The 22,886-nt window shown below is 41.4% G+C and overlaps 1 protein-coding gene across 3 annotated transcripts in view; it reads left to right on the forward strand.

Annotated features, from left to right (window-relative positions):
- LOC118099902 (1-phosphatidylinositol 4,5-bisphosphate phosphodiesterase beta-1) overlaps positions 1 to 22,886 on the forward strand; it is a 110,502-nt gene that overhangs the window by 38,240 nt on the left and 49,376 nt on the right. For all 3 annotated transcript variants that reach the window (XR_004694384.2, XM_035144699.2, XM_035144698.2), the window contains exon 4: positions 22,130 to 22,270. Coding sequence is in view for 2 of the 3 variants with exons in the window: in XM_035144699.2 (XP_035000590.2) it covers positions 22,130 to 22,270 (141 nt within the window). In the remaining variant the exon portion in view is untranslated. The remainder of the gene's footprint in view (positions 1 to 22,129; positions 22,271 to 22,886) is intronic.

Consider the following 22,886-nt stretch of genomic DNA (forward strand, 5'->3'; position numbering starts at 1 on the left):
TGTTATCAGCGGAGACACATATGATTATCACTCACAACTGCATAGTAACCACAACTGTGCAGCTACAGTATGTAGTTAAAACACCAAATGAAGGGCATGAGTCATTTTAATAGATGGACAGTTTATTAGAGCTCGAGCATGGTACTTTTTATGGGTCCTGTGCACGAGTGTAGCAGAATGGCTCAATTGCGGCCTCTTAAGACTCAAAACCCCCAGCCGTGTTGTTTAGATAGTGAATTAACATGTGATAGATTTGTGGGAATGTAGAGAGTAGAATCAATACTACATTGTTCATTTCCTCCAGAGCTATACGTTCCTGCAGACGTTTATTGTGAGGTGAGAGGAAGCAGCAACCGGCTGTTACAGCCTGGGTTTCGCAGCGGAGCGCACTGCTGCTAAATACAGAGCAGCCTGTGTGTCCCCAGCAGTGTAACAGGATCTGGGAGAGGCCAGCAGACCATTATCACCACCGTTCTGTCTGGCCAACAAAGTCAGCTAAAGCTCTATCTCCCACAGCAGTAAGTGCTTAACAGCTCCTCCGAGTTCACAGAGAGCCACTGAAGGGTTTAGATCTGCCCTGTGTAATACCCTTTTTTCTATGCACATTGAAATCAGCCATGTTATCAGCGTGTTTACTGCTGTGATTACATAGATAGTAAACATGAAACAGAGCATGCACTATCAATGTCCTGGCGTTTATTTCTGGCTTTGTGAACAAGTGCCTTTGAAAAGTTTTTGATGCCACATCGTTAAAATATATTACAGTGTTTGGAAAGCAAGGCACAAGGCACAAGCTCGGGTAAAACGATTAAAATATGAAAAGAAATTGAATAGTAACAGATCTTTTAAAAACAGTTTATGCATCATCTGTGCTATCAGCATTTGAGGAAGGACTGGGTCACAGTAAGGGCTCCAGCTGCGAGACAGCTCTTCAAATGTATCGATGTAAGATCGTCTGACCCTGGACTCAGCTCGCACTACAAGATGGAAAGCTGAGAAAGCATAGAAATATGAGGTAACATGAGTTCAATATGCTTGGTATTCTGTGCGCTGCGCTGCACATTGTATACAGTCGATACATGTGTCTGCACTTGTTGAAGAATGATTGACAGACGGTCAAGATATATGACCTCTGCTGATGTGTGAAACTTTTCTCAACGGCCTACGGTGTCTGTCATTTAGGGTTTTGCTTTACAGCGGGAGAGATTCTTTAAAAGCAACAAAAGTTCAAATTTAAGTTTGATATTAATCACCAAATATAACCTAACAATAGCTCTGATATGTAATGAGATGCATCTAACCGCCTCAGCTGGTGATGACATTTTGACACGCAATATTTATAGCAAGTTGAGTTGAGCCTTGTTTCAGCTGAGTTAAAGATTGATTTTCACAGTGTGTGTTTTTACTCTTTCACAGTGATGTAATAGTGTCTGCGCGAGCTTGTGTTGTAGACACAGCCCTGTAATATATGTGCAAACCCCTACAACCATCGTCTCGCCCACGTCCCAGGGAGACGAATTGTAATTCAAACCGTGGTCTCACCTGCTGAATTCGATCCCCTGCAGTCAAAGAGAAATAATAGTTGATCCTTGCTTACAGGCCGACATTCAGGGATTAGAGCTAACCTCTGATATTTAGACAGATGCATATGGGCAGCACATCTTGCTCATACTGATAGCCTGTAGATTATTGTCGCATGTTAGAGACTGTGTGTGTGTGTGTGTGTGTGTGTGTGTGTGTGTGTGTGTGTGGCGCATGGCTAAGTGCGTGCATGCGCCGCTTTTTGCTTCAATACCATCCTTGTGAGGACTTTTTGACAGTGTGAGGACATTTTTGATGGTCTTCACAAATTCAATGGTCTGTTTGAGGGTTAAGACTTGGTTTTAGGGTTAGGTTTAGAATTAGGTTTAGGTTAGGGTTACGGTAAGGGTTAGGAAATGGATTATGTCAATGATCCGCAACTATAGAGAGACGTGGTGCGTATGACCTTCAGCCGGCGAGACATATACGCCACTGAAGCAGAGATGATAGCCAGAAGCCAGGAAAAGTCATTCTGTAGCAGATGTCAGACAGTGTGTGTTTATGTGTTTTGAGGGCGTACCTTTTACGATCAGTAGCATTTTTTGAAAGTGTAGCCTGTTCTTGCTAGCTTTTCCAGGATGAACCAACCCTAGCTAATAAATAGACAAAATTCAAACTCATTGAAATACCAAATATCCTCAGCATCTTTTTCTTTTTGCATTTGGTCTCAGAAAACGAACTAAGCACTCAGCATCAAGAGTTAACGGGTTAATGTTTTCTAATGATTAATCACCTAATTGAGAAGATTAATCAATACTGATTGTAGTAATTAGTTTTAGCCCATAACTGAATGAAAGCCTATCTAAAAAAGATATCCAGTTTGCTATTACAGAAGCATAAGATAACCAGTAAATATTCACATATTCAGACAAAAAATCATGTGGTAGAGTAGAATAAACCTCTACAGTGCAACTAACTAAATGAAAACAGGGAGATCTTTATTCGTAGTCATTGTGAATGAGTGCAAGTTGTCAAATATGTCTCCTTTTGTCTTCCCCAGCGAGCTCTGCTTAGAGACATTTTAGTGCACAGAGGCATGAAACTTTGTCACTTGACAGGTCTGGAGAGAGAACTCCCGCACGCTCCCATTTTAGACATGATTTACGCACACATGCACACAACACTCAAACACAATAATGCTCATCACTTTTTATGTTATGGTGGCCACTGAAATAAACATGCCATCACAACATCTAGGATTGTATCATCTCCCCTCCCTGCTGGACTCTCCCTCGTCTTCAGTCTGGCACTCTCAATCAAATAGTCCATTCAGTCAGTGCCAATATGTGAAGAAGAGATTGGATACTGTAGCTACTGACTATCGTTTTCATCAGCAGGATTGGCTGCAGGGCAAATGGCAGCATGCAGTAAGAGGTGATTAAAGTAAACGGTTATATGGACTCATTGATTTTCATAAAAGAAACTTCAGCACCGTTTGTTATCACAGACGAGCAATTGATCAGTGTCACCCATTGATGTAACCTCCAGGCGAGCAGCGGAGGGTAGAGAGTGAGAAAGGTTGCCGAGACCAAAAAAAGGAGAAAGGAGAAGGTTAGCTTGATGATGCCTGATGGGTTTGGGTTTGATTCTTCAGTCAATTACTTAGGCTCTCCCTGCACACAGATGAATTCCCCTGGTGCAAAGCAGGCCATCTCATTACTGCTCATGGAGAAATCGAAGGTGATGCCTACTCTCTCTCTCTGGACTACCTCAGAAGCTGCGCCTGTTCCCTGCTAACACAAGACCGAGCTGCTGGGGCCAAGATGGATGGGGATGAGAATGAATGAATGAACAAACAGATGAAATGGAAACTGGGTAGTGATGAACAGAGCGGGCTGTGTCAGCAGAGAGGGAGAATTACCAGAATGGGTCCAGAGATCACTATCTCGGTGAAAAGGCCAAAAGGAGCACAATGGTGCACCTGTGCAGGTAAAGCCCCTACCTTTAGCAGGACCCCAGATGTAATGTCTCAAAGAATGTACCCAGGAAAGGAGAAGTTCTTCCTGAATGTGTGGATACTTTAGCTTTGAAGTGATGAGAACAAAAGACAGAACAAGGGATATGAATTTGATTTCCTTCTTTATGGATCAGCCAAAAGCTTCATAAACAAGCTGTAACATCCAATAATATATGACATTCACAATATTGTATTTGTTTCTCAGTTGTCCCACGTTATTGTATTACGTTAAGTCAACTCAGTGCACTGTGCATCGTGTCAAATAAATTGAAAGAGAAGATCATTGGTTACATGTAATTACAAAGTCTCATTAAATTATGGAGCATTTCAGATATACAAGAACAGGAGAGGAAGACAAAAGCAGCGTTAAACAGACCAACAAACACAATGGCAGAAATATTAAAGGTAGATTAACTAGTAAAGTGACCGAAAGCCATTAAAAAAGTGAATGTGACAATATACCGTATATATACAGCTTGTATTGATGGATGCTTGAGTTGTGCCATGGGAAATAATATCACAATTTTGCTGCCTCCTTCCTGAAATACAAAAATACTGAAACATATCCATGTGGAAACAAATGAATTGCTGGACTGTTGCCGCGGGATGACCCCCTTTTCTTTAGTCACTGTGCCGGTTTCAGTCTATTCCAGAGGCACTTGGCACTTGTCTCCAAGTCACTTGATGCCCCCAGTGAAATCAGATGTGACATTTTGTTAACCCAGCAAAGGTCGTCCCACTGGAGCTGGAGCTGATCAAATAAGAATGGGTCAAGGCGAGAGCTCACAGCCGTGAGAAGAGGGCTGCTGCCAGCAGAAAGTCACTTTGTGTTTAGTTTGTGAAGAGAAATTGGTGCTAACACAGACACCCATTTTCGTTGCTACAGGCAGAGAAAGGTCATTCCACGCTTAAATGTACAGATAAGTAGATGTGTACCCACACATCTTTGACCTGATTTTAAATGGATGTTTCAAAAGAGGATTATTTTTATAATCATTTTTCATTTATTGTTTTTTTACCACCAACCATTGTACCGTTTGTTGGTGCAGGTGGACAGGTGTTTACTGTAGAGTCAACCTACAGTAATTGGTACCTAAGAGTTATTGTTACACCACTTTGTCATTTAATTAGGGTGGTTGTTTTCCTCCTCAACACTGATATGTGGAATATTTTCAAATCAGAAAGGATCTCTGTGTAGCTTTGGTTGGGAAGGAGAAAGGTCGTAGAGCCCAGAAAGCCAATGACTCCACTGGTTTCAAAAAGAAGTTTCTATCTAAATCTATAGAGATTGACCCTACTTCTCACTTGATTTATAACATCAGTAAACAATCACTAGTTTTAAGTGTTCTCTATTACAGCACGATGTTAATTTTGTAAATAATGCTCCCATTTGTAATTAAATAGATGATAAAGCACAGTATGCATTGGGGCTTAGATATTGTGTGAGTGACAGCTACCACCATCACATGGGCGCAGGTCGCACTTGTAGGTGCGACCTGCAGCTTCTTCAAGCTCTCAGTCAGGCTCATCCCCCGACTCCTCCAAATATGGGTATTTCTGGTTATACAAAAAAGAGATGGTCAAAATGCCAAAGTTAAGGTTTACAGTTAACAAACCAATGGGTGACATCATGGTGGGTTGCCACTCGATTGGCGATAACTGTGCTAAATATAGCAGCCATTAATTGTAATAGAGAGTTGCTGAATAAGCCATTGAAAGGTGATTTTTAGCAGTCCTACTATCAACTTATCCCAATCTAAATTTAGCTCTTCTTCCATGCAGTACAATCAGTGAGTCTCTGTCGATGAACCAGTTGCTCTTTCCCTTCTATCAAGCATGAATCCCAATCAATACCATCATAGCATGCTGATGTTTGACTTCATTGAGTAGAATATTGAGGACTGCCTGTGAAGGACTGGTTTGTTATTGGGTTTTTTGGGTGTAAAATTACATTGTATGAATTAAGTAGTTCTAGCATATCTCTAAATCCCTGCATATCAGAGGAAATATTTTTCCAGTAAAAAACATGCTTGGCAAACAATGGAATTATATTATGTGGAGAGACTCAGTGGCTTTCACACTCTCTCTGTACACATGCGAACAAACTTGCCCACCTTGCAGGTGAGTATGAAAGTGTTATGACTGGTCTGAGGGGTCTGTTACCATGGAAACCACACGGAGAAGAAGATGAACATAGAGCTAAAGGTGCTCTGACACATGGTAACTTCTTGCCATTTGACAGGTGAGCATAGGAACCATCACATCAACCACTGATTAACTCTCTTCTCTTCTCTTCTCTTCTCTTCTCTGTATTTTGGCTAAAGAGCATCAGTCTGGCTGTCAAGGGAGTTTGTTAATCTGCATTAATTGGAGCTGCATTTGTCGAAATCTGTTCAGCCTTTTTCTCAAAGTGATTGAGGAACAAGAGATACATTTTCTCTGCACCACTGAGCACTTGATTCTGTTTCAACGAATGTGACACTTAAAGGCTTGTTCCTCAAATATTCCTCAACCTGCAGTAAGCCATTTGATGGAGTGGGCGATTTGAAGCTCCACTGGCACAGCTTCAGAACCATTTTCGTATTAAAAGATTTTTGGAGAAATGAATCTGCCTTTAAAAAGTTCATGATTTTGGAAGCAAGTGTCTCAAATGACTCATAACTTTAATTGAAAACTCTAATTTGCCTTTCTATCCTAATGATCATGGATGCTAATGAAGCAGCGCTAATGAACCAATGCTAACGATCATTGATCATTTTAAACTCCAGATATTTCATTTTGGAAACAGGCTCTGCAATTGCTGAGTTAAATAAACTTCCAGACATGGCTGCAGGCGACAGTGAGTGTCTCCTCTTTCATCTCTAATTTGTTCAGCTTTAATTGGGGTGATCGATATCTCCTCCAAGTTTCCCACCTTCCTGTTATCATCCATCTGTTCATAACATAAAACACGGTGTGGAGGACTTATGAGAGTAGCTCTTGGTAATTCGGTTAATTGCCACCTCGGTCACACTAGTCAGCTCCTAACACTATTAATCACATAGGTGAGACTGGTGGACGTGCTGCACATGGGTTAGCTTGTGTGATTGTTTCTGCGGCTGGAGCTTCTGTAAATCCGTGCAATAGATTTGTGAGTGGGTGGGTGAGTGTGTGTGTGTGTGTGTGTGTGTGTGTGTGTGTGTGTGTGTGTGTGTGTGTGTGTATTTTAGGGACCCTTCCAAAGGCAAAGAAGTAAAGAGACAGGTGACCTTTCTCACTCCCTGCAAAAATCCCCTCTGAGCACGCAGGCACGCCAAAGACTTAATTGGTTTTCGATAGTAAATCTCGGGAGGGTTAGTAAAGAAAATGTCTGATTCTTAATGCTGCAGCTCTAGAAACCAACAAGCTCTCCCAAACTATTTATTGTCCAAAAGACATAGCAAATAGAGGTGGCATATTCATTTTTATCTCTTCTCCCTCACTTGTTTTTCTCAAATGAATGATGTTGGGGATTAACTAAGAAAATGGGTGCTTTTTTTTCTTGAGATTTCTTTCTTTGGAAGTTGTTTTGCGTTTGTTATGGCCATTTCTCTTTGGCCCTAAAACCAGCTTTCATTCTGGACACCACATTGTTTGGTAGCTGACAGACTCCACAAGATGAACACTTACTAGAGATGCCGACAACACACTTACGGGTCAATTGCAAATTCCTATTTTCTTAAAAGGAAATGAAAGTTCTGTGGATGTGCCGTGTACATTGCGGATTACAAACTTAACTATACCAGCTTTTAACTGGATTTCATTGCCTTTCAAACATTGGCCTTTGTTAACATTCGGTGGTGAATTCGGCCAAGCCGTTAGCATCAAGGAAACCACGATTAATTCAGAATAAACTCTAGCAAAGGCCTTCTGAATTAAACATTCTAAACACAAGCTACTCAGCTCAAACACCTACACATTGTGCCATAGGAAGCATTAGATTATATGAAGCATCTGGCAGGTATTGACCTTGAGTACAATCTAATGGGCAAGGTCAGTAAATACTGCCATGTTCCGTGTTCCCATTTGTTGTCTATATATTGATGGTATTTCTTCATGTGCACTCATAGAATGTGAAACACTAGTAATTAAGTTCAGCAAACATGATGCCGTTTTTTATATACGCTCTACTTCAGGGTGCAAAACAGTGTAGAAGAGGATGGATGTCTGGATTGATTTGGTTGAAATGGTTTGGCTCAGCATGGTAGACTGACATTGTTGGAGAAAGAAAAGGCAAGATTATGTTTGGCCTGCTTCTCGCAAGTATCTGTTGTGACAGTGAACAGTTACTATGTCCCTTTTGATTAGATTAATGTGCCAGTAAAATGTGTGTGCGGTTACTGAGCTGACACAAATTACCACATAGGTTTCTCCATGTTCCTATTACATTATGTTGTCAAGTTTCCAGACTGAATAAGAGGATTAACTAACACAATTTTTATCTTCTGTTTATTTTCGTAAAGGACGACCAAGAAAAAGTGGCAGCGGAAGCCGAGAATTTGACTCTTTCCCTCTTTTTCTGGCTCAAACACAACAAAATCCAAAACTTTCTAAGCACTGTTAGCAAAAAATTACAAGTCAAAGGTTACCCTGATAGTTACGTTAGATCGTCTTTCGTGTTTACAGACGACAGGCGTTTTGTTCACACACATCGTCTGTTCTACCATTAGAAATTGAGACTGAGCTAATTAAGCTTAGAGGTGCTATAGGTGTCTGTTGCCTGGTTCACTGAGCAATCGCGAACTGATAATCTTCGTTCACCAGATCAAAGAAACCAATCAGATACGGAGGCTGGTTCTGTTTGGAGTGTTGATGACTCTCATATGTTTCATCAGCACCGTGGTATCTTGAAATGGACTGTCCCCAGATCACTGTCAGCTCGGTGCTAGCTCAAACATCAACCATGGGATTAAATGGCCATTTGAATATTGTTAAATATCCAAGGACTTGTTTAAACATTCGTTAATCCTTTGTTGGCAGATCGTTGGAGTACACAGATGCCATACCAAATGGGGCGTTATGTGAGGGTGGTAGGTGGCTGGTTGGTTGGTGGCTGGCATAGTCCAGCCTGGCAGATGGTCTGGGGATGTCGGGAAAGCAGGCCCCCTGTGTCACAGCGAAGCTAATAATGGCAAAAGGCTAAATGATGACTACAGACAGAGGATAAATCACAATTATCACTCCATGATGCTTAACAAGCATCCTTAAATGTTTGCACAGGGACTTGGAGACCCAATTAAGGCTGTTTATGCACCGCATTATGTCACCTAGTTAAATTTTACTCTATATGTGAAACAGTGTGTGAGCTGACAGCATGGTGCTAAACAACTGTTTTCTTTTTGTTCTTTTGTTTTTTGTAACCTCCTCACTGTGATAACATTCTAAATAAATTGTTCTGTTGTGATTCCAAAGAATGATGGCATGACAACACATTGCTGTGTTGTAACAGTGGGTACGTCCTAGGAGACTTACCTTAAAGGCATGTATGAATGCTTCATGAGTGTAATTGAAGAAAGAGTTTCCAGTTTGAGATGTATAAAGCCATTTTAAGTGGTCCAAAGACCATGCTGCCTGTATATAATTATTAGACAATGTAAAAACAAGAAAGACTCATAATGTATGGGTTAAGTTGCCTGCAGGACACTGGCTGTACACTTCTTGTTTCTGTACTGTCTTGTTTTAGTCGATACACCTCCACAGTTGTAGACTGAGACCATATTTTGTGTTATTGCACAACTCCTGTGCATCATTCGTAGTGTATCGGACAAAGCTTTGTCTCTGGGATGGATAAAGCCAGGTCTTTGTGTATGTCTCCATAAGTAGAAAGACGGAGCACAGCTTCAGTTTTATTTTATACACCACGTCGACTACTTCTGATGCTGCACAGCCCTCCCCTTCAGTCGTCCAGGAATGTCCCCCAATAAACCCAATTGGTTCTGGTCAGAATTATTAAAGATGTCATTGGGGCTGGAATCTGCTGCATGTCCTCTACGCAGTGAGGAGCCCTGCAGATTTGAGTGTTTTGGAGGGAGGGAGGAAAGGAAGGGGGTTTTAAGCAAGAGATGGCACGAATGGAAACAGCTAGAGGGGGAGGGCATATGCTGGCTCCTTACAGCAACAGTAGTGGCAGAGCATCTACAGCCTGAATACACTGTGCCAACAGGGACTTGTATAAATTATTTACTCCTGGACCTCATTGTGGACATTTCCCCCGCAGGGCCTCTCTCAATGTGGCTCCTGGTTCTTGGGGGCCGGGGCAGGGTGCCAGAGGGAGGACCGAAGGCTGGAAGTAGCCCTCTTTCCAAACAGCTTGATGCATTGTGTGTCTGTGCAGGCTGTTTTGACGAGAGGTTGGTTTTGAAAGGGGTGCAGAAAGCGAAATTGTTCTTCATTTTAGAAACAGTGGGAAGGAGAAAAAGTCCTCTCCATGAAAAGCCTGTTGCCTTCAAAGTGATGGTTCTTTGTGTGATGTCCGATTTGATAAATCATTTGTCCTTTTGGAAGTTGTGTTACTTTTCTCAGGTTCTTTGAAAAGTCACACATCAGATTTTCCTTGTAGCGGGCTGTATCATCCATTGTTCCACCAAATTTTGTAATTGTGTGATTCAGACGTCCTTCTCCAATTGAGAATGTGTCTACTTTTTTGTTTTACTATTACTGAAAACTGAATGTTTTATTGATGGTAAGGGAGGTAAGAGCTCAAGGTCACTTAGAGAATTCATCGGGGCAAAATTCTGTGTCTTGTCCAAGGAATCATCAGAAATTTGGATGCATGTTCCACCAGTGTTTAGTGATTCTGTTCCATGTCTGTCTTTGTTCCTATGTCTTTGTGTGGATATATTTGCATCTGTGCCTTCTTGGACACATGGTTATGCAGCCTCCATGTGTGGATGCACTGTACTGATTGCTCTTCTGGGCAGTAAGCATTTTCTCCGCATTTCCAGGAGTCTGTTCGCACTAATTTAGAACCTCTATATGACTAGAGGATAATTACTGTAGTTATGCACCTGCCGGTTTCCGGTGCCCAGGGGCTGTTTTTAGTGCCACCTGTGAAAGACTGCCACTTGATGGACAGCTTGAACAGAATGGGGTTCATCCACCTCACAAATTGATGCAAATGAGTCACAGTAAGTGTGGGTGGGAGTAATGACCAGAATACCTGTGGCAAGCTGAGATGGAAAAATAAATTTTCTTTCGCACAAGGAGGAAATATCAAGCAAGTTTTGAGTGGATACTTTGGATGAAACCTTAGCTTTTATCTTAAAAGCTCTCAACATTTGGACCAAACTATGGTTATGTTTTCGTCCCTGTCCGTTTCTTGGTCCGTTGGTTGGATGGTGTTTTTGTTTGTCAGCTGGATTGCACAAATCTACTGAACAGATTTCCACAAAGCTTGGTGGAAGTATGGGACATGGGTTAAGAAAGAACTCTAAATATCGGACAAAAGAAATTTTCACAGATTTCCCAGAGAATAATACATGGATCTTGATAAAAAAAGGATCAGGTATTTTTAGGAGACAGAGATATCTAAAAGTGTTTGTAATTTGGTGCAGCTTGATTGAATTTGAGGGGACTATTGGGCCTCGGCAGATGTATGAGCTCTAGTGAGTGCCATTCTAGATTTTATGTTGTAAGTCATTGTATTACACAACGCACTTGTCATGCTTTACCTTCAACCCAACGAGCCGTGTCTTTGATTTGGCTCAACTATTTGGCTTGTGTGCTCCTAAGACCCCAGTTTTGTTGGGTCCTTGTTTTAATGAGAAGTGCTGAGCTGGTGCGTCACAGCGGTTGATTATTTTTCTCCTGCTGAAGTGTATCTGAGGTCAGCTCCCTTCAGTCGGTGCCTCTGACTTCCCCTCTCTGCCCGATGTGAGTGCAGCCAGTTAGAGTGCATGCCAGGTAGACTTCTTCCACCTCATCAAACCTGCCCCTTGCCGCTTCTGTCTCCCTGTCTTTCCTTCACAGTGGTTCACACACAGCGTGAATCGTCCTCTTGCTTCTTTTTTTTCTCCTGACCATCTCTTCTCCCAGACGCGGACCTACCACTAGATGTGTCCGCGCGCTCAAGTGTATGAAAAATTTACAACACCGTTTTGCCGCTTTACCCAGGACATGTGCCCTTGTACGAGATTACTATGCAGGTTACATTACCTGTGCAGTTGAGGTGCAAAGGGACTCTGTATAATTATCCTTGTGTCCTGCCCTCCAAGCTTTTATGTTCCCTGTTAATCCATGCTGGCAGTCTGCTTCCTTCCAGGTCTCCGATCCCCTCCGTTACTGATCCATCTGTTATCAAAGTCTGTTTTTGGCCATTAATGGCAGAATAATCTTGTATTCTCTGATGGCTTGTCAAGGTGTTAGGGTGAGTGATCATTTGGTGTCTCTGAACAAGCTCTGTAAGATTCAGTCAGCTGTTAAATAACTCTATTTTCTATAAAGAAGTCATTCTGCACAGGATAACAACCTTGTGCCCTTCATGTGGCTTGAAAACCAAAATAAAACACATGGTTGAAGTCTGCTATCGTGACAAGCGCCGTTATTTTTAAATCATGATAAATTATAAAAGCAGTGATGTTGCTAAGTAGGTGTCCTGCATCGCTGACACATTCAAATCCGAAAGGACGGAGTAAATTCACTATCCATGCGTCCCAGGGACGAAGAACAATACATTGTGAACAACAAACTTGTGTTAAAAATCACAGTAACCAGCAAAAGAAACCTTGCTGTCAACTCTCTGCGCATCTAGTCAGTGCAGACGAGTTCCCGTGCGCACAGTCTCGCTAGTTTAGCCACTACCACAACAACTAGCCAGTCACCACACATGTCACTTCAACAATTAAGGATACAAACTTCATAGTAGTAAATAAACTCATGTTTCAACTGCTCGATGCCGTGTTCACTCATGTCGACGATGTTTTAACGTCGAGGGGACGGGCCTTAATGAAGTATTAAAAAAATACTTTGAATGGTGGCAGCCATTTTGTAATGTCAGACCAACTCAAATCACCCGCTACATTAAAAACCTATCAACATCACTGTAAATGTGCCTATTTTGTGTCTAAAAGTGCCTAGAAAAATATACATAAATGCAGTTCCAGTGGATAAAATGTTCTATATTTGTCTTCTAAAGCATTGTACTAGCTGATTCAAATTTGCTGGTGTATGAGGGTCATATTATCACAACTGTAGTATAGTCCCTACTCCTCATATGGTTCTCATGTTACCCTGCTGCCAGAACAGATTTGTCGACAAGATTGTCTAATTTCATCCTGTTTCTGGAGCGTCATTCTCATGAAATGCACACAGTCAAGATGTGCAGTTAAAAGAGTTTGTTTTGTTATTTGTCTTATGGAAAGATTGTGTTCATCTTGACCATTGAATGAAGAATGCTTGTCTGGTTTGTGGACACTACACCAAATCAATGAAGCGATGTGAAATGACAATATAGCCATTTTGAAGCACTGAAGATATATATTCCGGTCATGTTGTGGTAATTGATGAGGTATTTTATTGTAGGTGGTTCACACACATGTGCAAACACAGAGGAACACAGACTTATTTCAGCTTGAGAGATACATTATTGAAGAAAAAAAAACACGTGGCAGAGGAAACGTCAGAAGCAGTGAGAACTCTTCCGTGGCCGATTCTTTGTGACAGTGTCCATTGAGTGACACTTAAATCGGATGACTTTGTTTTCGAGGGGGCCGCACATTTGCAGTCTAAGTCTGTCAAGCATTCCTTATTTTTCCCCTCAATAGCACAGCAACCTGAATGAGATGTCAAGAGTTTTTATAAACAGGGTGGCAGATTGAATAAGGATTTTCTACCGTTTTCTGGCCCGGGCTGCAAAGCACAGCTGTCATCAGCTGTCAGACAGCCGTTTTATTTGACTTTAATGCTGTGATAGTTAGCAGGTGACTTTTGTCTACTTTTCAGACTCCCTCAAAATCATGTGTTAGGTGCATATGTTTTGCTCCAAGAATCTTTGTTCTTGAATTCAAAATTAAGTAAAGTGTACAGATGTTTAAATCACGTTGAGAAAAACTTAATTTTTATACCTAGTTATTGTCATCAGGATCTTCACACTGGACATAATGTGACTTCTGTAACGATACATCAGACACAGCTTAATTTATGAATATTCTTCATCCTACATTTTTGCCTGAAGTGTGTATGAGTCCAGCTGCCCTGCAGGCAAAACTCAAATTTAATAAAAGTCTCATCAGTAAGAAGAAGTTTGTTCCTCCCATGATTAGATTTTTCATGACAAAATGAGACATATAGTGCTCTTTCAAAAAATGCACTTTGCTCTTTACCCCCTTAAAGTCACTTCCACTGTGTGTCAGGAGATTATTAGCATCGGGTGTGAATGTTAGGCCACTTCCTGGAGACATTAAAATGGGGCCCTGTCAGCACAAGTTATGGCTGAAGTGTTGGCATTTTGGAAATGGTGTGGTATGTGCTCTCCGTCTCCACTCCGTCTCCACTCCGTCCATCCCTCCATCCCCTCATTTCATGTCTCACTGCTTTGGGGGGTTAATGAAATGCCCCTTTTGAGGAGCTGGAATGAGGGATTGTTAAAGTCTATACCAGCTTTCAACCTCCTCCTACGCATTTCCTCAACCTGTGCCTTGATGCATGAGCGCTGACGACACATAACCGCTGGCAAATGTATTCCGCTGGGGAGCTAATGATGAGCTAAAGCTCTGAAATCCTTTCCCACTAATCGGGGTGTTATTTGTTACTTCAATTCCCTTCTTAACGATTATACCATTCAATCAAACACATGCAATGTGAAAAGGAAATATTCAGTTAAAGACGTTGAACATCTTCAAATAATAGACCTTAAATGATTGTTTTTCAGCTCTTACACTCTTGAACCCACATAGCTGTGCTTACTGATGCCTCACTGATGGACAGTTGCCAGTATCACAGGCCTGCATTGCAGGAATGTAATGTATTCTTTACAGGAAAGAGAGCCAGACGGCTTAAAGGAAAAGGTGTCATTTAAAAAAATTAGCATTAGGTGCATTTCTTTCAACCAGTAGAAAACACTTGCCTGTGATTTTTTTACGATTGCAGGACATGCACACACTAGGCCAAATGTGCACATTTGATTCTATACTGTGGTCAGTGATGCATCACCTGACAGCTGACTGATGAAGCGCTGACCTTTTACTCGCACCCTTGTGGGCAATTCTCTGCTTCATGAAACTGTGCAGTCTGCATGCACTGACACTTGACTGTTCAAATGAATTATGACTATGTGGGAGAATAATAAAAAGCAGCAGTGAGACAGTGAGCCTTGCAGATGAGGGGATGAGAGGAGGATGCAGATGGAGGTAGAATGAGGCAGACGATGCCCCCACCATCACACACTATCACCTGATCCCTCTCTGATTCCCTCGCACCTTCTCCTACTCCCATTCATTATCTTTGATCGTGTTTACAATGCAGTTGTTTACCTGTGGCTTATTCATTGTCAACATCCAGGTTCACCGCCGGCTAGGAAAGTTTGTGAGGCACCTTTCAAGCTGTGGAAGTTTAAAATTTGAAACTGTACAGCAGTAATGGGAGCAGACAGCTCTCTCATCCTCGTATGAAAGGCTTCAGTTATCGAGGCTGAATCAAACAGGCTGTTTGATCAGCAGAAAAGCTTTAAAGAACTGAACTACATGGTGTCCCCCCCCCTGTAGCAGAGATGCTCCATACTGTTGTTCCCCCACTGTGAGGGTGTGAAGTGCAACATTTCTTTCTTCCTGCAGAATTGAAGATGTCTTTGTTTGTATGTCTGTCGTGTGTATCGGTGTGTGTGAGAGTTTGTGCTAGCTCCTACAATCATTTTAGCTGTCGGGCGATTTAACTAGATTTAACTTTTTTGCCTTACATTAAAATATGTATTCATTGCAGTGGTGGTGCACTGTATAGTCACACTCTACTGAGATCTTATTATATAGTTCATGTAGTTTTTAAGGCCCATGCATCATGCATAGCATATCATTTTGTTGGGCAAATGATAGAAAACCTGTGTGTGAGAATAGATAAAACAGCACCTATTTCTTTAGTGTCCTCTGTGTGTCTATTGTGCATGTAGGTTGCAGCTTGCAGTATCCATATGCTTGAGGAATACAATGTCCTCAGTTTTGTGACTGTATAGAGTAACGTATTTGTGCATGCATGCGTGTCGATGATTAGAAAGGCCATTTGCAGGAAATGGCTCGCAGAGAAAGATGGGGCTCTTTGTTCTAATGGGATCAGTGTTTTCGGCGCTTTCTGTCTGTGTAAGTCATGATGTGGCTAATGTTTTAAACATGCTCTGCGGATGTAGCCTGACCCTCTTAAATAAATGACTGCATCGCCGGGAGAGGGAGTCGTCTCCGGATTAGCTTTGCTGTGGGTGAAATGCTCGGCGTGCTCTTGTGTGACTCATACAGGCTGATAGACAACAAAGGATGTGTAGCAGCACAAGGCATCCGTACACAAACACACACACACACTTACTCAAACCCTTCTAAAACAATACATTGATATAAAGGCAATTCAGTTGCATCAGATCATCATTCTGCCATCATTATCTCTTCTATTCCCACACACACTCTAGATGCATATTAACGACAAAACCTATTTGTGTAGCAGAATGAGCACATCACCCCCGGCTTGATATCCCTTAATTTTCTGCCTAATGCCTGAGGCTTCGCACTGCCCCACCAGCAGCCTCTCACTGCTCCGTTAGTTAACAAGGCTAGCCAGCAGCAGGAGAAATGGTGCCCTGCTCATAACTTGCGTTGCAGCTCTGCAGCATCATAGCTCCTCACATTAAAATGTTCTCCTCTGAATCCTGATCAATAACATTTAAAGCCTCATGCTCATGTGAGGTTATGCTTAGCTTTACCTGTGGTTCTCTGGGGGTTGAGAGGACCATAATTGGGTGTTTTGTTAGAAGAAGTAATAAGGAATTCATGAGGAACGTGTAGAAATGTGAGGTCAGAGAGGGCAGTACATAGTAGATGATGGCATGTCAAGTGTTGAAGAAGCCGTGGTCATGTTCTCAAATGAGGGGATGATGGTGCATGGGATGGACTGGTGAGTTGGAGCTGAACTGCAAGGCAAAGCTTTGGATTTACCAGTTGATCTGAGCTCCAACCCTCACCTATCATCACCAGCTCTGTGTAGTGACTAATAGAATGAGGTTGCGAAAAGGGATTGAAAAATGAATATATATATATATAATTGAATATTCTTCTATATCCCTTTACAGCTAAAAATGGTTTCTTACACACTTGTACTATGTTTCTCAAACATCCTTTTGTTTAAGAACTGCAGAAGCCTTCAAATATGTATTGTGAACTGTAACAAGCTTCACACTCTGACAAGGTCAACTCAAGTGCAGCGTTCCTCAAGAAACCAAAGTAAATTTTTTACGCACTGTGATGTGAACTGTAATTCTTGTGAGAGCTCGTCCATTAAAGAGGGAAAAAAACAGACCTCTTCACATTCTGAAGAAACCTGAACATCAATTTGTACACCAGCAGCACCTTCTCTGAACTCGGCCCTGTTCGCTTATTAAAGTAGCTGCCCACGACACCTAATCAATTATTTCAACTGCCTCAGCACTTTTTTTTTTTTTATTTGAAGAGAGGCCCTTAATAAAAAATATGAAATATTTCCACTACTTCTTCCACTTGTCCAAACTAAGAATCACCGGCTCCTTTTGTGAAGAAGCACAGTTTGCATATTTCAAATTCTGCTGCTGGATCCCTGTGGTTAATGCGAGAACTCCAGATTTATAATGTCCCATCATCACAGCACATTTAGCTTTGCGTGCATCGAGCACAGTTTTAGATTTATAGTTAGAAAGTATATTAAAGGCAAGCGTTGAGTGGCCTCTGTGTAGGTAGTTGGTTCATCATCAATCATTCATGTTGACATTTCCCTTGATCTGATGTCCCTCTGCTGTCTGTTTATGCACACACACATATGAGTGTTTGTGCAATCTTATGTACTCTGCTGGGATTTTTCTTGAGTACAGTTTTATGCTTCTCTGCTCTCTCTTGTGTGTGTGTGTGAGTGTGTCTGTCTGTGTGTGTGTGTGTTTTTACGATTGTGTGACCAGGTCCAAGGTTTATGCGAGAGGGTGTTTGAGTTAAGACAGGTACCCCGCTGCAGGTGTTAAAGACTCGAGGTGTGTCTTGCCTCTCTTTGCCAATCTGAATCCCTCTCCTTGTGCCCAGTAGAGTGTGACACGGTTTGAGTGCATGGCCGGTGACAGATACAGCCTTATGACAAACTTAAAAGCAGGAAGAGGAAGTCTGTGTTACTTCAGGCTGCGGCGCCACCTGAATGCTAAGTGTCCGAGGAGAGTTCTCGTACTGACACAGTGCAGCTGCTAGCATGCCTGAGCAAACACATGCTCACAAGCCTGGATACACACATACAGTACGTGACACACATTGTATACACTGTGTGGAAACAGTTGACATTCACATCAGTGGTCCACAGCTATGTTGTAGAAGGGCTCTGAACTTGTGAAGTGAAGTTTGTTGTGAATACATTTCTTATGAAAACTAGAATGAAACATTTTTCACAATAAAAACAAGACTAAAACTAGAATGGCACTCAGTAGAGGAATACCCTCGCCAAGGCTCAACTGTCCTCTTAAATTCAATTAAACAACACACAAAGTTTTTCACACTCTGTGCCTGATTTTTTTTCATCAAGATCCATGAATTCCCTGGGAAGTCTGACATGGACATTAAAAAAAACTTCACCATGTTTAAGAGAGTGATACAAAAATTGGGTTCTTTCTTGGACTGTATCCTATCCTTCCACCAAGTTAATGGAATTCGTTTCAGTATTTCAAGAATAATGGCAACGACGGGCCAATGGACATGTTTTAGTGCAAAGCCTTATTCAACAAGCTTCATGCAACTGTGGCATCCCACATTATATGGTCTGATTAGTAGCCTCAAACAGTTTCCACATCCATATATATTGTGTAATGTATTTTTATGGTTACACTACTATTAATAAGACACACCTTCCAATGTTATGTGTTTGTCAATGATTTTATCTGTCTTGGACATGAATTGTTCTTTGAAGAAACAGATATAAAATTCTACAAAATCCAGTTGCCCTATGACTAACTGCTCTGAAGTGAACAGTACGTAGCTGCAGTGATGCTGGGCTAGCAGGAAGAACTGTACTTAATTACATTAGCGAGAGTGGTTCTGTTGAAACCGACAGTTTGGAAATGCTAACTGGATTTACTGAGGTGATTCAGTGTGTGCTACCGCAGAGCAGAGACGCCATGCGAGAGACGCCTGTAACCACGGTAACTGCACAAAAAGATGGTGACAGACTTAGAAACATCAAAATACACTGCAGAGTGTAGACAACAATTAGATTAACATGTTACTGATGAAAACAAGACGGAAATGTTAAAGCTAATACACAAGTTCATCAAAAGAATAAAACTAAAATCTAAATTAACTTTTAAAGAAAACATCCTCTCACTTCAACCACACCATCATTTCCCAACACCATCCAACCCTTCACTTGTTTGGCTCTACTTCACCCATGTTTGTGGTAACTGGGACATCAGGCGTGCCTCCAACAGCTCCCACAATGCACCAGCACAAATTACATTTCACTCACATGGCTGAGCAGCCCTCTCCTCTGTGCCTCTCTTTTCACGGTTTTCCTTTTCACTTTTCTCCTCTACTCTACTCTCCTCGTTTCGCTTCCAACAAAGTCCTTTCCCAACGTAAACCTGCTGATCTCTCTCAGGTTTATATTTCTGTGAGTGCCTGCAGCTTCCTCCCGGGATCAGCCCTGCGCTCTGACGGGTTACGAGGGGCAGAGCTGTATGTTTGGCTAATAGCTACAAGTAGCATCAAAACAGTATCAAATTGTTCTGACGTTCCAGCATTGTAATGAATGAAATATACATCTTACTGTCATCTCTTCTGTTCTCAGATGGCTTTCATCTTCGGCAAACTGCCAAAACATCCCTCAAGGGCTACTTTCGCATTGTGTGTTAGCAAATTGAAAGTGGCTTTTTATGCTATGATTGATGGAACCGGTGGCATTCAGAATACATAAGTGGACAGTGATGGATTCCCATAAATATGTCATTTGTATAAAACTGACTGATGGTCAAGCCTTGGACCTTGTAAAGCCATTTTCAGACATGAACTCTGGAAAATATCTGCACAATCCAGATCTCGTTGTCATTCCAAGTTGACATCTTCGTTGGCGTCTTCTACATGAATGGCATCTCTTTTTCATCCTGTGATATAAATATATATTTATATATGTATCTATTTTTTTCAGTTTTGCATCCAAATCTTACGGATAATCTCCTGCTGTTCTCTCACATGGGTTCACTCGGACATTATCCAGAGTTTTTACTCTGGGGCTGACAGGAGAAACTCCGGGGAATGTCCGCTGCACGCAGACATTTGTGTTCTCGCATACAGCCCATCTTGATGATTTCAGGAGATTATCTGGAGTTCAGTGCATGTCTGAAAGCAGTTTTAGACTAAACTGGAAATCTCCCACTGAGTGAAAACTTGTAATATTTCAGTGTGAAGTTTGTGCAGGTAGTTATCGCTCCTTTTTCACCCTCCCAGCTTCCACATACAAATTGTGAATGCTTGTGTAAAAGGGAGTCAGATGGACTGTCAGAGGGAAATGTATTGCCTCAGAAAAGTTCAGCATGATATTAATGGGCGCCACTAAGCTGCACAATTTGATTGGGGGGTGTGAGGGACGTGTAGAGGACATTTATCAGCGTGACACAGGACACAATGCTCTTTGTTTGATTGGTTAAATTAGTGGGAGCTCATTTGCTTTCGCTGCAAAATCCTTTACAGGGCTTTTTTTGTTGTGTTAATTAAGCCAGAGCAACCATTTTGTATGCTTCCAGCATACTGGGCAGCAAAGGAGAGAAAAGGATCATTATTATTCCTCTCTTGCACCTCGAAGGCATTGTATTTTTTTTTATATGGTTTGCACCAAAGATGTGCTGCTTAAATGTATATTTGCTAAAATTAATTTGGTTCAGTTTTCCTCAGACAATACCTCCCCTGAATACAAATAGTTTTTTTTGTATCTCTGTGTAAACTGGAATGTTGCCAGCACCGAGTGTTTGGTAACAACAGACAACAGACTTCTTACAGCAGACTTTCAAACTGCTGAATCTGCAGCATTAAAGGTTCCAGGCTGAAGTTAAATCAGAAAAAATGTATTGCTTAGGTTGGAGACACGTTCTGCTCATGAATTCTCAGGATTTGTGAAAGTGTTTATTAAAACTCTTTCTGAGCAAGAAGAATATCCACATGACAGATCTTCAGCTAAGTGAATCCAGTGGCCTGAAGCATTATGTTTCCGGGTTGTACGTCTATCCATCTGTCCACCTGTCCTCCATTCTTGTGAACACGCCATTTCATGACCGCCTTGAGGAAATTTCGTAAAATTTGGTAGAAATGTTCAGTTGGACTCAATGATGAAGTGATTAGCTTTTGGTAGTCAAAGGTCAACATTGCTGTGACCTCACCAAAACATATTTGTGCCTTATGAATGCCATATCTTGGGAACACCTTCAGGGAACGCCTTCAGATTAGTCACAAACGTTCAGTTCGACTTGAGGATGAACTGATTACGTTTTTGTGGTCAAAGATTAAGATCACTTTGACCTCACAAAACACATTTTTCCTCGTGAACATGTTCCCTTAAGATTGCCTCAAGAGAATATTTTCAAATTTAGCCCAAACAAATTTGTATCTATGTTTTAACTTTGTCACTTGTACTCTAAGATTAAAGGTAAAGGACACGTTGACCTCATTTTATTGTGATTGCAATATGTCAGGAATACCTGGAGGGTCTGAAGCTGCTTTGGTTGGCAGAGATATAGAATCGGCGGCTGGAAATGAGCTCTTCTCTGTATCATTTTCCACAGTTAAAATGAAAATGTAATGAGATTGGAGGATGTTCTCACTGAAACTAAATTTTAAAAGAGTTATCTCTCAGGATTTGTTAAGTCAAACTAAAAATCTAAATTTTCTACCGCCAGTGCCATTCTTTTATTATCAGTTCTAAGCCCTCAACCCCTGTTAAATAACTCCCATCATAGTGCTGCTTAACCTTCCTTGTGTCCTCCTCTGATATGAAACTTGCAAGTCACATTCAAATCCACTGGGACTGAAGCCTCTCACCTTGCTCCTCTCACATCTTCTTCAGACTGCTGACCTCTCATTAATCACTCACATCAGCAGCCAGACGAGGTGCGAACTCCAAAATCCTGACAGGTTTTGTTTCACTTCAGTGCATTCAGAGGGCATTTTTTGTTTTGAAACAACATGAGACCAAACTGCTTTGACACAAAGCAGTACTGACTCCGACTTCCTCAAAAAAAGCAGAGCTTGTCTTATTCCATGGTCTGTTTAATGTCATTTTCCATTCAACAGATGGAGCTTTTGTTTGGACTGCTAGGTTTGAGATGCAGGTTGGCTAAAGTATCATCCACGGTTTTAAAACTGTGTGTGTGTGTGTGTGTTTTCATTGTTAAAGGAAGCCAAGCTGCGTGAGCTACTGGATGTCAGCACCCTGGCGGGGAAGATGGAGAACAGGATGCTGACGGTGGTGAGTGGCCCCGACATGGTCAACATCACCTACCTGAACTTCATGGCGTTCCAAGAGGAGATAGCTAAGGTAAAAACCCTGCTTAAAAAAACACACTAAAACCACCCTGTATTATGAGACATTTAAAAGCAGCTATTTAAGACAATATCTGATACTATTGTTATATGAAAACCTTGTTACTCTTTGATCAATTCAGTAACATTTCCGCTGAAAATACTTTGATGGGGTTTCAACTGAATAAAAAGGATCTTAGGTATGCATGATGATAAAGACCAAACAGAAAAAATGCATGAATTAATATTGCTGAAATGAAAGTTTCAAATGACACAAAGGTTAATTAAATAAATGAAGAAAAGGCTGCAGAACACAAATGTGATCAGTGTCTCAACTTCCCTATATTAAAGATGATTAACATACAGTACATGACTTAAAACTTTCTCATTTATTCTTGAGTCTTCCATAGTCTTGATAGATTTGGGTGAGAGATGAGACTCAACATGAAATCTACCATGTGTTTTCTATGTTCAAATGAAAATGACCTGCATACCTACGTGTATGAGCTAAGGTCTTTATTTGTTCCAAACATGTGACAGTAGTAACACATTTAGCCTCTCAGCGGTTATCAACATCAAATCAAACGAGGACTAAGTACTGTGAGTGTGTGTGTGTGTGTTTATTTGTTTTA

This window comes from Hippoglossus stenolepis, chromosome 20 (genome assembly GCF_022539355.2).
Source record: "Hippoglossus stenolepis isolate QCI-W04-F060 chromosome 20, HSTE1.2, whole genome shotgun sequence".
Lineage (NCBI taxonomy): Eukaryota > Metazoa > Chordata > Actinopteri > Pleuronectiformes > Pleuronectidae > Hippoglossus > Hippoglossus stenolepis.